This window comes from Sturnus vulgaris, chromosome 21 (assembly GCF_052056855.1).
Source record: "Sturnus vulgaris isolate bStuVul1 chromosome 21, bStuVul1.hap1, whole genome shotgun sequence".
Lineage (NCBI taxonomy): Eukaryota > Metazoa > Chordata > Aves > Passeriformes > Sturnidae > Sturnus > Sturnus vulgaris.
In genome coordinates, this window is record NC_142263.1 from 7,450,803 (window position 1) to 7,463,645 (window position 12,843).

The 12,843-nt window shown below is 45.3% G+C and overlaps 1 protein-coding gene across 3 annotated transcripts in view; it reads left to right on the forward strand.

Moving 5' to 3' along the window:
* Nucleotides 1-5,231: 5,231 nt before the first annotated feature.
* Nucleotides 5,232-12,843, forward strand: part of LOC106860234 (sphingosine-1-phosphate transporter SPNS2-like) — a 132,462-nt gene continuing 124,850 nt past the window's right edge. The window contains exon 1 of one of the 3 annotated variants that reach the window (XR_015807974.1): nt 5,232-5,620. Coding sequence is in view for 2 of the 3 variants with exons in the window: in XM_088177193.1 (XP_088033319.1) it covers nt 5,326-5,620 (295 nt within the window). In the remaining variant the exon portion in view is untranslated. The remainder of the gene's footprint in view (nt 5,621-12,843) is intronic. The other 2 variants (XM_088177193.1, XM_088177194.1) reach the window with 2 other exon arrangements.

Here is a 12,843-nt window from a genome sequence, read left to right on the forward strand (position 1 = left end):
ATGCCTCCCTGGTACAGCATCTCTCACAAGAAACCTCTGAGCTGGATGAGCTTGTAAATGCTACTGTGTGATAAAAGAAGCCATGAGATAACCATGGGCACAATGGGAATGTAGGTGTGTAATTGCAGGGTTGTGATTCTTGTTCTGCACAACTGCAATCTGTTTGAAGCCCAAGAATGCACAGTGCTAGAGACAGTTGTGTCATTGTCCTGTGTTTTGCCCTCCCAGCCTTGATGACCACCTGATGATTTTCATGGAATTTGGTCAGTTTAAGGCTTATATCTGGATAACTCAAAATCTGGGGTTTGTCATCCTGTAGTGTGGTATTCTGTGCAGCTCTATTTTTCTTAAGCTGTGTGAGAAGCTGTGTGTCTGTGTGTCTGTGTTTCAGTCCTGATTTTGAATCAGATAAAGCAAAACACAGGAAAGGGACAATAATAGCATTGAGTCATAATTATTTACAGTTGAACATGTTAGACTATCATATGTAGTTACTGCTCCTGATAATGGTAGTGGCTACACTGGTGTACATTTTGGCAAAGCATTACTTGGGGAGACTCCAGCCCTTTGACAGTTCTGGTTTAGAGATTGTGACTTTCTGAAGACAAAAAAGGAGGGATTTTCCCCAAGATTTTTATTATCTGAAGAAGAAAACTGGACTTGAAACAAGCTAGGTTAATTTCCATTATTTCCAAAAGGGCAATGTGATGTTCTCTTGATGCTCCAGTTCCTCAGCCTGTAGTAACTGCTTACACTAGGTGAGATCCAGCTTGGTTATCAACAGAGACCACATCTGGGTTTTGCCTTCCACAGGTGGCTCCAAGTCCCATTTCTTCTCTGCAAACAGCCAAGTTCCCTTGGGAGAGAAGCTGAGAATCTGGTCATAAGCTTCCTGCAGGTCAGGAGCAGCCCCTGATCAGCTACTGGACTATGTCACTGAAGTTAATATTGCTGCGTTGGCAAATGTGGGTTTGTTTCCTCAAAGATAAGTTCTGTTGTCAAACAGAAGCACTTCTGCTCATACTGACCCTCTCTAGAACTCTAGAGATGAGGAAAAATCAGTAAGTGCTGACTAGGATAAACTAAAATAAACATTTTCAAGCTTTTAAGATACTAACAAAATACTGAAAGGAAGAAAATAATCCCTGAAGGTATACACTCTGCTGACTGCCCTGGGAGAGAGCAGGGCTACTAACAAGTGAGTCTGTTCTTCCCTCACTGAAGATGCAGCCAGATGCCTGCAACTTCCCTCAGCACAGGACTGGTTTGCTTTGGTCTCACCCAGATAGCATTGGGTTTGTGGCCACCAGGACAAGACAGTGATGGGGTATGGGCTGAGGGGCTTTCAAAGACCAGGAAGGCTGCTAATTCTCTGCCCTGCTAATGCCTGTTAGCTAGACTCTGCAGGAGCTGGCCAGAGCTCATTCTGGAGCAGAGATGATGTGCATAATGTGGAAGAAGCAGGAAGATGAGTTAGCTGAGTTCAGACTTGCTTTTCAATGTATCCACATAGCTCTTGGTAGTGATGGCAGTCTGGAGGTTCCTAGCTTTTAGACAGAACACAGTATCCCCAGTACCTAGGAGGATGCTGTCCATCTCTATCACCTGGGCTATGTGGACACTCCTGTTCTGCAGTCACCATTTCAAGACTAGGTTGTTGTCATGTGCTTTCCTAGGGGCTGTTCTCAGATCAATCTAATGACTGAGGTAGGTGCAGAAAATGCATGCTTGGTAAGCAGAGTAAGAACTGGTACCCACCTAGCCTGACCTCCTGTATCATCAAATTACAGCCCATTCTCTCTGCAGGGAGTGCAATAGCTCATGTTGAATTCAAGATGCACTTTCTAGAAAGGCAATCAAACCTGATCGGAGGACATAAAGGGATAGAGAATACGCTCCTTCTTTAGTATTTTATTCCAGAAGATAATCACACTGCAACAAATGTGAACTAGATGATTCATTAGAATTTTTCTAACTCCAGCTCTCAGCATTGTTCTGGTTCTTGCTATGCCTTTCCCCCCTTGATTAGAGCTTTTAAACCTGGCATTTTTCTCCCCGTGTTAGAACTTGCACCATGTAATCAACCTGCCTCTCAACACCCTGGAACAGCCAAACCCAGCAATGTCTCTGAGCTAGAATCTGTGCTGTTCCTCTTAAAAGCAGTTCAGTTATATGATTCATCCTGCCAGTAAAAACCATTCTATTACACTTTTTCCAGTTCTCTGTGCTTTCCCTTTACATAAATCTCGTGACATGGATGCATTGGCATCTTCTGTGTTTGCCTGTGAATTTTCCATGGACAGTTGAAGGTGTTAAGGTTGGCTGCAAGATCCTGTGTGTCCATGAATTCACTGCCCAAACAACGCCTTTGTGCTGTATCTGTGGCTGTCTCTGAGCTGAAACTTCTCTCTGCATCAGAAATAAAAGAATGCCCTTGCATGCTCCTTCAGCTTGGTCCTGCATTGCTCCATGTTCAATGGCCATCAGAAGTCTGACTGAACTTTGGATCATATATTCTGACTTTTAATAGTAAATTGGTGTTTAGGATTATTTTTTCTTCTCTTGGGGATTTACTGGATTGAGGAGATTTGGAGAAGTCATTCCTTAGTCTTTTTAGGCAGTTATTCTAATGTGCTTTAAGCCACCATGGCTCCAGTGTTAGCTGTGTTTGTGTGCTTGATACTGGTTAAATGAAAAGAAAAAATGAAATTAAACACCTATTCCTCTAAAAATCTGTGCTTTCTTAGCTTTTTTTCAGGAGAACCATCTGACTCAAAGGACTAAAGTCTTTAATTTTACCCTACCTTTTAATCTCATTGACATCTTCTGAACATTGCTTTCTGTGTGCAGAGCCTGGGGTAGACCAAGCAGTGAGAAAATAGACTGTGAGAGTTTAATAGCAAAGAGTAGAATAGACTGTGGAGCAGACCATTTGTATCTGAGGCTGCTCTCTGTGGAACTCCTTGAACCTGCAGTTCAGCTGTTTTTAGTGCCTGATGTGTCTGATAGGATAAAAGCCCATGAGTTTTGCCTCCACTGCTGGGTAAGCCAAATGGTCCTTGTGACGTCATTTCACTTATTTTTTTCCTTTTTCTTGTTGTCTTCCTCTCCTTTTTTTCTTTCTTTTTCTTCTTTTCAGTTCTATCATTTTCTGTTTGCTTTGGTTGTTTTGGTTTTTTGTTTTGGTTTGTTTTTTGTGTTTCCTTTTCTTTGTTTCCTTTTGGGCTATATAATGTGAGCACTGTCACTTAACCAAATTAAGTACACCACTAGAATTCTGAAATTAGTGGGAACATGAATAAGCACTTTTGTCAATATAACTGTTCCCATATAGTCACATCTGAACTGCAGGTGCTGCTATGGAGCAAAAAAAGATCCCCTAGACTTCAATAAGTCAACCTGAACATTATCATTAAACCAGATATGTTGTTTCTGTTACTGGAACACCTGTGCAGAGCCATTCCCAATGTTACACCGTCACCTCTCACTATGTGGGAGTGCCACGTATCACAGGAAATGGAGTTTGCTCCTTTCCTCAGCAGTGTTGCACAAACAGCCCTGAATTGCAGCTGACTCACCAAAAAGTGCCCTTTTCTCCGGTAGCATCCTGAGGGTTACGTTGGTGGTATCTCACCAGATTTCTGGCATAGTCTGGTGTCATTGGTGGGCAGGGTGTGGCACAGCCAGGTATGCTGAGCACACACACGTGGGCTGTGCTGCAAGCAGCTCTGTGCTCCTCAGAGAAAGGCAGTGGGGATTTGTTTAAATACCCGAGAGACAAAGACTTTAATCACAACACATTTTCTTAGGTAAGATCAACAAACTGAGAGAAATCTGAAATTGTAACATGCTGTTCTTGGACACGCATTGGCTCTCCAGCAGTCTTTTTATTTCTCTGGTTTTAGTTACCTTTTGTAGTTTTATGACAGGTATGACAGGCTGGAGCCACTCTGGTTATGAACACTTTTATCTCTTTGAAGATACTCCTTTTGAAATTAAATGTTTCTTGGCCGTTCTTAGCTCAAAGCTGGAACTTTATAGGGAGCAGGATGGAACTGTTTGCAGTGGGGGGAACTCCAGAGCAATTTTACTTCCTTTGAAGATGTGTGTTGTTCCTGAAGCTCCTTCTGTACAGTAGGAAAATCATCTGGGGCCAAGCAGGAAGTTGTGAGGTCGGCAGCACATCCCAGCGAGCCCTCGCCCTGCATCACACTGTCCCTTCCCTGCCAGCCCGTGTGACTGCAGACAGCTCTGGGCACCCAAGACAGGCAAGGAGAACTTTTGTACAGATTTGTTCCTAAAACCCACATCTGAGGGTGGGCCTGCACAGCCCACATGGAGTTCATTGTTGGGTACAGGCTGGTAGTGCTGGAGCCATTGGTTTTGTTTGGTGGGTTTTTTACCAGCTACCTCCACACTTCCACCCACCCGTGTGTTTGAAGCTCGTTGTGCAATGCTGAAGAATAATAAAGGTAGATAAAGGAAATTAATTACATTAATTTCACACCACTTCGCTGGTGATGCTGGGTAGGTAAGACCCGGCCTCTCCCGGGCTGAGGGCACGGCTGAGGTGAGCTGAGCTGAGGGGGAACCTTCTCATGGTAGGGCTGAGCTGAGCTGAGGGAGAATCCCCTCATAGCCGGGCTGAGGGGACCACCTGAGGGCCAAGCTGAAAATCTCTTCATGCCCGGGCTGGGCTGGGTTGCGGGGTATTCCCACAGGGCCGAGCTGTTTCTGAGGAGCCGCCTATCATGACCAGTCTGAGGCAGGACTCGCTCCTGGCTGGGCTGAGGGATTCCCTCAGGACACTTGGGCGGTGCTGAAGGGACACCCTCAGAGCTACGCTGAAAACAGACGAGGTGCTGACCTGAAGCGACTGACGGGATCCCGGTCTGAGGGGACACCCCTACAGGCTGGTCCGTGGACGGCTGAGGGGCCGGTGCAGAGCACAGCTGAGGAAGCACCTGTAAGGGCCGGTGTAGAGCGCGGCTGAGGAGCCGCCCGTAGGGGCCGGTTCAAGGGCGGCGGAGGTCCCGCCCTGCTGGGCCGTCCCGGGCCGGGCTCACGGACCCCTCGGGGCCGCTGGGGCGGGGCGCGCACGGCGGGCGGGGCCGGGCGGGGCCAGGGGCGGAGCCTTCCCCGGGCCCCGCCCCGCCGGCCCCGCTCCTCCCGGGCTGTCAGAGCCGGCCTGTCCCGGGCAAGGCTCGGCGGGACCGCGGGATGCGGCGCTGAGCGCGCTCCGTTCGCTTTCTCCGTCCGTCTGTCCGTCCGTCATTCGGTCTCCCCGCCCGGGTTCCCGCACGCCGAGATTCCCTCCCGCAGCCCATGATGTGCCTGGAAAGCGACGGCTCCTCCGGCAGCAGCCCGGGCTGCGGCGGGCGGCTCCGAGCTGGCGACGAGGAGGAGGAGGAGGACGGCGAGCGGGGCTGCTGCGGCCGGGGTGCCGAGGGCGAGGTGCAGACCCTGTCGGGCAGGATGAACCCCCCGGCGGCCGGCAAGCACCCCGACCGCCCCGCCGCCCTCCGCAAGGCGCCGACCCTCGGCCGGGCCCGGGTAGCGGCCGCCGGCATCCTCAGTGTGGGCAACGTGCTCAACTACCTGGACCGGTACACGGTGGCAGGTGAGCGCACCCCGCGGCTGTGAGAGCATCCCCCGCTGCCGGGGACAGCCCTTCCCCGTGAGGGCACGGAGCAGCCGCCGCCGTCCCCAGGGCTGTCCCGGGCTGGGGTCAGCGGGGCTCGCCCGCCGCGCCGGGGCTGGAGAGGAGGGATGGCGTGAGCGATGCGGCGCGGCCGGTGCCCATTGTGCGGCCCCTCCGGTATTGTTCTCTAGTTTGTCTGAATTTTATCGAAAATAAGAGGAGCGCCCTTTGTTTGTGTGGATGGCGGAATCGGTGCTCGGTGGGATTCGGGAGGGAGCGGTGGCTGCAGCGCGGGCAGAGCGGAGGGCGCTCGGCGAGGTTCGGGGGCGATGGCAGACGCCTTATCGATCCCGCACGGGGGAAACGCTGCGGGCGACAGGTGCAGCTGCGGCCGGAGACACAGAGAGCTGCCAAACGCGGGGAGACAGGCACGCCAGCGCGGTCTGTCCTTGCGTGAAAATCCCAGCAGCGAAGCAAATCCCTTTTGCTTTGTTTCTGCGGAGGGCGTCCAGCCTGGATCGCCCGGCTGCCCTTCAGCCCTGTGCCAAGGAGGGTCCCTTCCCTGCAGAACTCCCGAGCAGGTGACAGCAGAGCTGGCAGGAGCGGGCGCAGGAGGAGCAGCTAGGCAGCTGCAGTGCACTTTGCAAAGCTCGGTTTTCTTGAGGTAAACACTCAAAATCATGCACCCACTGGTGGATGTGTGACCAGCCGTGCTGTGTGAATCACTATGTTCCTCAGTACTTACTACTACTGTGAAGCTCAGCTCCAAAGCAAATGTCTGTTTGGATGTTTACTGTGCCATCCCTAGAGAGAACTCCTTGTTTATTCTTGTCAGGCAATAACAGCAGGGAAGAAGATCATCACTGAACTTTTTCTAATTAGAAATGAAGTAGGCTTGTTGGTAATCAACTGTCTTATGTCATTAGAATATAATACATATTCTCTGTTTGGCAATACTGATAATTTTATCTTCAGAGCTTACAAAGGGATTTGTGCATGTATAAATTTTTCTCTATGCATATATATGTTTTAATCACTAGGACTCAATGTGGTGTTAAGCAAATCCGAGATTTGTTTATACTACATTAAAATAATGTATGCTTGTAGGGCAGTGATAGAGAGTGAGGGACATAAATCTAAGTCACTGTTGTCAGAATAAGTTGGCCAGGCTGTATTTATTTTGTCTGGAGTAGGGAGATGGGGAGGATTAAAAGGAAAATTTAGCTGGCACCACTGTGGCTTTTTTGTTTTCCTTTTTAGATGTGGCTTGTTCCTTCAGGAAATGTAAAGGCCAGTATTGGGAGATATTGAGCACTCAGCTGGTAGTCAGTCTGTTACAGAAGGAAGCTTGAAGATACAAGGTTAACCTGTTATTATTGAAGGAAATTGTAGTGTGCTCCCTTGCCCTCAAATAGGGACCTCTCTAAGTAGAGTTTTACTACAAAGCACTTTTAAAGTATGGGCAGTTTCCTTTTTAGGAAGCTACTCTCCCCCTCATGCATTCTTTAAAAAAATAACCCAAAAGCAACAATCACATCTAGTTCACCTATTTGCTCTAGAACTTCCACCAAGACCGTTGCCATCTGATTTTTCTGCCTGTGAGAACTGAAAGTATCTTCTTTTCTGAAAGGCTGGAAGGTGCCTGACCAAGCACAAGACAAAAATGCCTGCCTATTGTAATGTGGCATTGCCAAACCCAGGACTGTGATTGCTGGCATTTCTAGGACAAGCTCTGGTATTGCTGTGCTCAATAACTGCCCTGTGGAACTTATCTATTAACATTCAGCTTGATATCAAAGTTTAAGATCTCAGACATCAGACTTGCCTTTGGGGATAAGAATCAAACTTTGCATGGGCTTTTTGTCTTCTGTCAATTGGTATTTACTTTTCAAACTGGTGTTATATAAAGTGCTAATCTAAAACATGAAATAATTTAAATCCAGTGTAATGGAAGAGTTGTGGTAATAAAAATTATATGTTTTGAGCTCAAAACTGACTTGATTATAAAGTCTTCTCTAAAAGTAATCTTTACTTTTGTATTTGGAGTCTTAGTGCATACCACATGCTTATGTGATGCGCACTTGCAGATGAATCAAGCTAGCACTTTGAATATTCAGCTCATGTCTCAAGACAGGTAATAATTAGTAAATACAACTCTCCAGACCTTCAAAGTACATTTCAAATATGAATTGTTGCTGCAACATAATAAGGGATTTTAACACCAGCCACGTTTATGGCAGGGGAAGTAGCATCAGAAGTTATGATTTACCTAAGGCCAGTGGACTGTTGTGAGAACTGGAATTAATTTCTGGTTCCAGCTCTATTTGAAATAAGTGTTAGAAGAGCAGCAGTACCAATGAAAACTGGTTCCTGAGGATTTGTCTCTAGGGTGATCCCTGCTGTGGATTCTCTGATGTCAAATAATAGTTGACCTTTGTCATTAGCCTTTCTCTTCTTGTCTTATAAGAGTCTTGCATCTACCCAGCCATTTTTTTTTTTTTAATGAAAGTGTTGGAAGCTTTGGGACTTCTTCCTGCTGTCAAATTTAGTCAAAGGCAGGTCAGTGGCCTCAAAAGCAATTAACAGGCAGCAGACAGACAGACATAAGCAAATAGACTGTCCAGCTGAATGGACACAATACTCCAAGTACATCTTCTGTCTTACTTGAGAACTTGGTTACAATCATTTTGGTCTTCCAAAAAGTATAAGAAAAAACAAGTATATATTTAGTATATGTACATATATATATGTATATATATATAGTATAAATAAGATTTTTTTTTTTTTACTGGGGAGGAAAAATAATATACAGAGTTATTTCCAGCTGTAATTTCCTGAGTATCTTCCACTATTTTCTAACATATCCTCACAGAAGCTGTAAGTTTGTATCCAGTCAATGCAAGAAGATCTTATGTAATAGAAAGAACTAGGCTGACCTGTCCTATAGCACATCTTGCCCCTAAAATAAAAACTTTTGCATTGCTACAAAGCAAACAGCAAATGTGTTACTTCTTAGTGTTTACACTCTGGACACTTAAACATTGTGTATAATGAGTTTGGGTAATCTTTTTTTCAAGTGCAACACACAAGGAAGTAGCTGCCTCTTTTCCTGGTTTTAGTTTAATGATTTCCCAGTATGGGCTAAATGAGTTTACAATGGGATATGCCTTTTTGGTATCTGGGACAGAGCTTGAGAGCAGTTTCCAAGATACAGGGCATACACAGCTTCACACCTGACACTAAGTTTGCAGCTTTTTTTGGGAATGCATGGTGAAAATGAGCCTCCACGGAGGACTGGCCTGTTTCTTAAGGTTTAAGAATAAGTTTCTTCCAGTACTTAAAAATAAAGAGTCTGCACACCAGTGGTGGGTATTTCAATAAGGTCCTTATGGTTACAAAGAGCTGGAAATTTCCAGTGTGTGTGGAGTTTGTTGGAATATACTGAAGTATGTTGGAATATACTGGTATTTGGGAGAAGCTGTCCCAGACAAAAAGTGTGAGTGCCTCTGCTGTGGCTATTGTAAAGAAAAGATTGAAAACTCAATCAGTGCTGAGCATTACCAACTTGTAGGGAAATGATCTTCTGCAATTTTCTTAATAGGTCTTTGATCATACTGAAAACAGTTGCCTGTGGAAAAAGCATTCTTTCAAAAGCTGTGATATTGCACTGCTATTTGGATAGCAAACAAGTAAGGACAAGGGGAAAACAAAAGAATTGTTAGAAACCATTGTAGATTTCCTGTGAAACTGCAGGATTTCAGCCATCCCATGGTGCTGGGACATATCTTCTTCCTTAATGAAGTTTTGGGAAAAGTCATCTTGCCTTCAGAAGCTTGGAATGTGGTTTCACAATTATACCGTGGGTGACCTTTTACTGTGCCTGCTGTTGACGATGGAAATAGTCTTGCTTCATTAGGGTGTCACCTCCACCTTCTAATTCAGATGCTACTTCCTGGCATTTCTGTAGTGCTTTAATTTAAAGGTAACGATTTAATTAAGCTGCAGAACTACCCAGCAAAGTAAATGAGCCTCACTATCCCACTACAGAAGGGGAAACCAAGTTGCAGAATGTCGGTGATTTGCCTGTGGTAATGGAGTTAGTGGCAGAGCCTTGGTTGGTATCAGCTCACCCTTGAGCTTCTCCATCCATCACACAGCACGTCACAGACTTTGGTCTGCTGCTTTTGTCCTTTAAATGTCTGCAACTTGCTAATAACTGTATTTGTGTTAATTAACCTCTCATTATAACGCATAGTTGCAAATCAAATGCCATTCTTTGAAGATACATACATGCAAATGATCACTGAAAGTTGAAAGGCAACTTTAAAACTACGTAGTACAGACTCCAGCTGAAGGGTTAGCAAGGGTTCAGCACTATCTCTGAAGTGCAAAGACATTCAAGAGGTTGTGAGCCAAAACTGCTTCTTTTTACTGGTGAGCTCACATTTCTGATAGTAACATAGTGCCCCATTGAGTGTTTCTTAGTGAATGGAGTCAGAGAATTCACATGGAATGGCATAAAAAGAGCCCCTTCTCCCCTTGTGACAAGGCTATGCTCAGTGCTTATAGCTTTAGGGAGGGAAGTATTAAGAGGCAGTGCAAGCACCCAGGACACAGCTCTGCAAGGATTGTAATGCTGGAAAATAATAGAAAATAACACTGACAGAATGCACTTGAGCCAGCAGGGCTGCCAGCTCACACATGTGAGAGTTTGTGAAAGGATGACAGTGTTTTACTTGGGCAGCAAGGACATGCTACTGACTCAAAATTCAACAAGTCCTGCTCTGGGAGCAGAAATCAGACTTGAACCTCATGTACTTCAAAAACAGGGGACAGAAAATGCTCTGCAGCACGATGCCAGGGACTGTGCCATAGCATCTTGTTCTCTAGTGTTCTGTTTTCCCTGTGTGATGGGCTTTATTGCAAAGGCTGCTGCTTCCTGTTTGCTGATCCTTATGCAAGTTGGCAGGATTTGTTCCAGAGTATTTTACATTTCAAGTGAACTCTTATTATGTTTAATCATAGTGTTTTTTTTCTTCCTTGTGCTGTAGGTTTGCCAGATACTAACTATCTTTGTTATTATGTGCAGATTTTCCTGTTTTACTCTGAGATCCTCTTTCATGCATGTTGATTAATTTTATCTCCAAAGCATCCAAGTCATCACAGCCAGAGAATGTGGCCTTTATTACATGGAGTTAATATACTCATAAATATTGAATGTGTTCTAAAGTAATGATCTTATTAGTTCCCTGATCTCTGTGACTGTCAATACCAGAAGCTTTGTGATAAAGCTTCCCTGGTCAAAAGTGTGGGAAATCTGTAATCATTCCTTCAGACTTTTCAAATACCACACCAAGCTGCAATAAGGTTAAATTCTATCACTCAGCTTGTATAATAAATGGGAATAACTGAGAACATTTACTCTTCATTTTTTTCTGGTACACTGTGCATGAGAAGCAAATAAGCTGCTGATGACGTAGCATGGTGGGTTATACATTTTAACAGATATTGTTAAAAACTGGTGACTTTTCCTGTAATACAAGATCTCATAGCTCTTGCTTGTTATTTCAATTGCTGAGGAACTTGTGGTTGAAAGATGTTGTAATGTTTATATCAATAAGGTTGTGAAGGCTGTGAAGTTCCTTATAACTATCAGGAAAAGCTCCTGGTACCTCTTCAGGAGCTTCAATGGGAAACCATGATTTTATCTGACAGATAAAAATTAGAAACTCCAGAGATCAGAACTCTTCTGAGTTGCTTTTTTGCATCATCATTGCTTGATGTGTATTCTAGACCAGGAGATTGTTGTGCAGCTTCTATGGAACAAGGTGGTGCACCCAAAGTACTTACAATCCACATCAATCTCCATATCTCCAAAATAAATCAGAGCTGTAGGCCAGGGATGGACAGAGGGACACAGGAGATAGCACTGGTCAGTGGGAGGGAGCCAGGAAGAGGAGCAGATGTGGCTTTTTGATGGGCAATATAGCCAAGGGGTGAGGAGGGATTTGAAGGAAGAAAAGGGCAGCTTTCAACAAGAGTTTACAAACAGCAGCTTCCAGCCATGATGAGCATCACAGGAAAAAAGATGAAGATGTCTGTTGGAAATGGATAAAGGAGGATGATGCCCTTCTGGCTGAGAGAGTTTTGTGGAAATTAGCACTATGGATGTAGGGTGATGAATGTCCTAGAAAAAATAATGTGTGTGCAAAATGAGTTCTACAAAGAAGCTGTGAGGTGCCTAAGGGGCCACGGAAGTTAATGGGAGCTGAGCAAAATGGGCTTGGGCTCAGAGCCCAGAGAGGTGTAAGTGAGGTGAACAGCACCTCATGGTTTCCAGAGAAGTCTGAGTACAGATCTTGGCATGGACCTCTCCTGTAAATTGCATTTTTGGTGAACTGATCTGAATTTCTTGGTTTGAAAATCAAGAGGCAAATCTGAGACAGGTAGGGGCAAAATAAGAGAAACCTCCATCAACCCAAACCAAACAACAATCCCCCAGTCATTACTACTGAGTTTTTAACTACTTTGACTTCAGTGCTGTAAAACATCTCACCCTGCCATTCATGGACTGGATGAGTACCCTACCTAGAACTGCTGAACTGCTGAGCCCAGCAGGCATCTCTTGCATGGCTTTTCTTTCCTTGACACATCTGTTTTCATTGTTATTTTGTGTGTGTTTTTGAGTGAGGTAAGCCAGCTATTTCTGTAGGGTGGCAGGGAAAGGAAAGGAGCACTCTGGTTTTACAGCAGTATAGAAAAAATCAGGAGGATGAGAATGTGAGGGATCCTGGCTGACTGAAGGGATGTAGAATCCTTCCTGCCTGGGTTCATCACTTTGGACTTGTCACCAGTCAGGAGTGGCTGAAGGTTTCTTTGGAAAGCTCTTGAATGAGCTGTTCAGGATGCTCTGGTGGCTCCTTGCACTCCTCATGGTGCTGTGTGATTCATGGCAGCCTCTGCACAAGGCATGGCTGGAGCCACCACGTTCTCACTCACTATTATAAAATGACAGAGTAAGGAATGGAATTCTTCTGTCAGGCTGAACCTTCTGGACAGCAATGGATCATGTGAGAGCTGCTCCCACCTATTCTGTACTTCAGGTTTTGAGGGGATAAGAATGAATCCTCCTTCTCCAGGAACTGATCTCCTGCCACAACTGAAATCATAGAGCAATTTTAGCTTTAGAGAAAGGAGAGAAA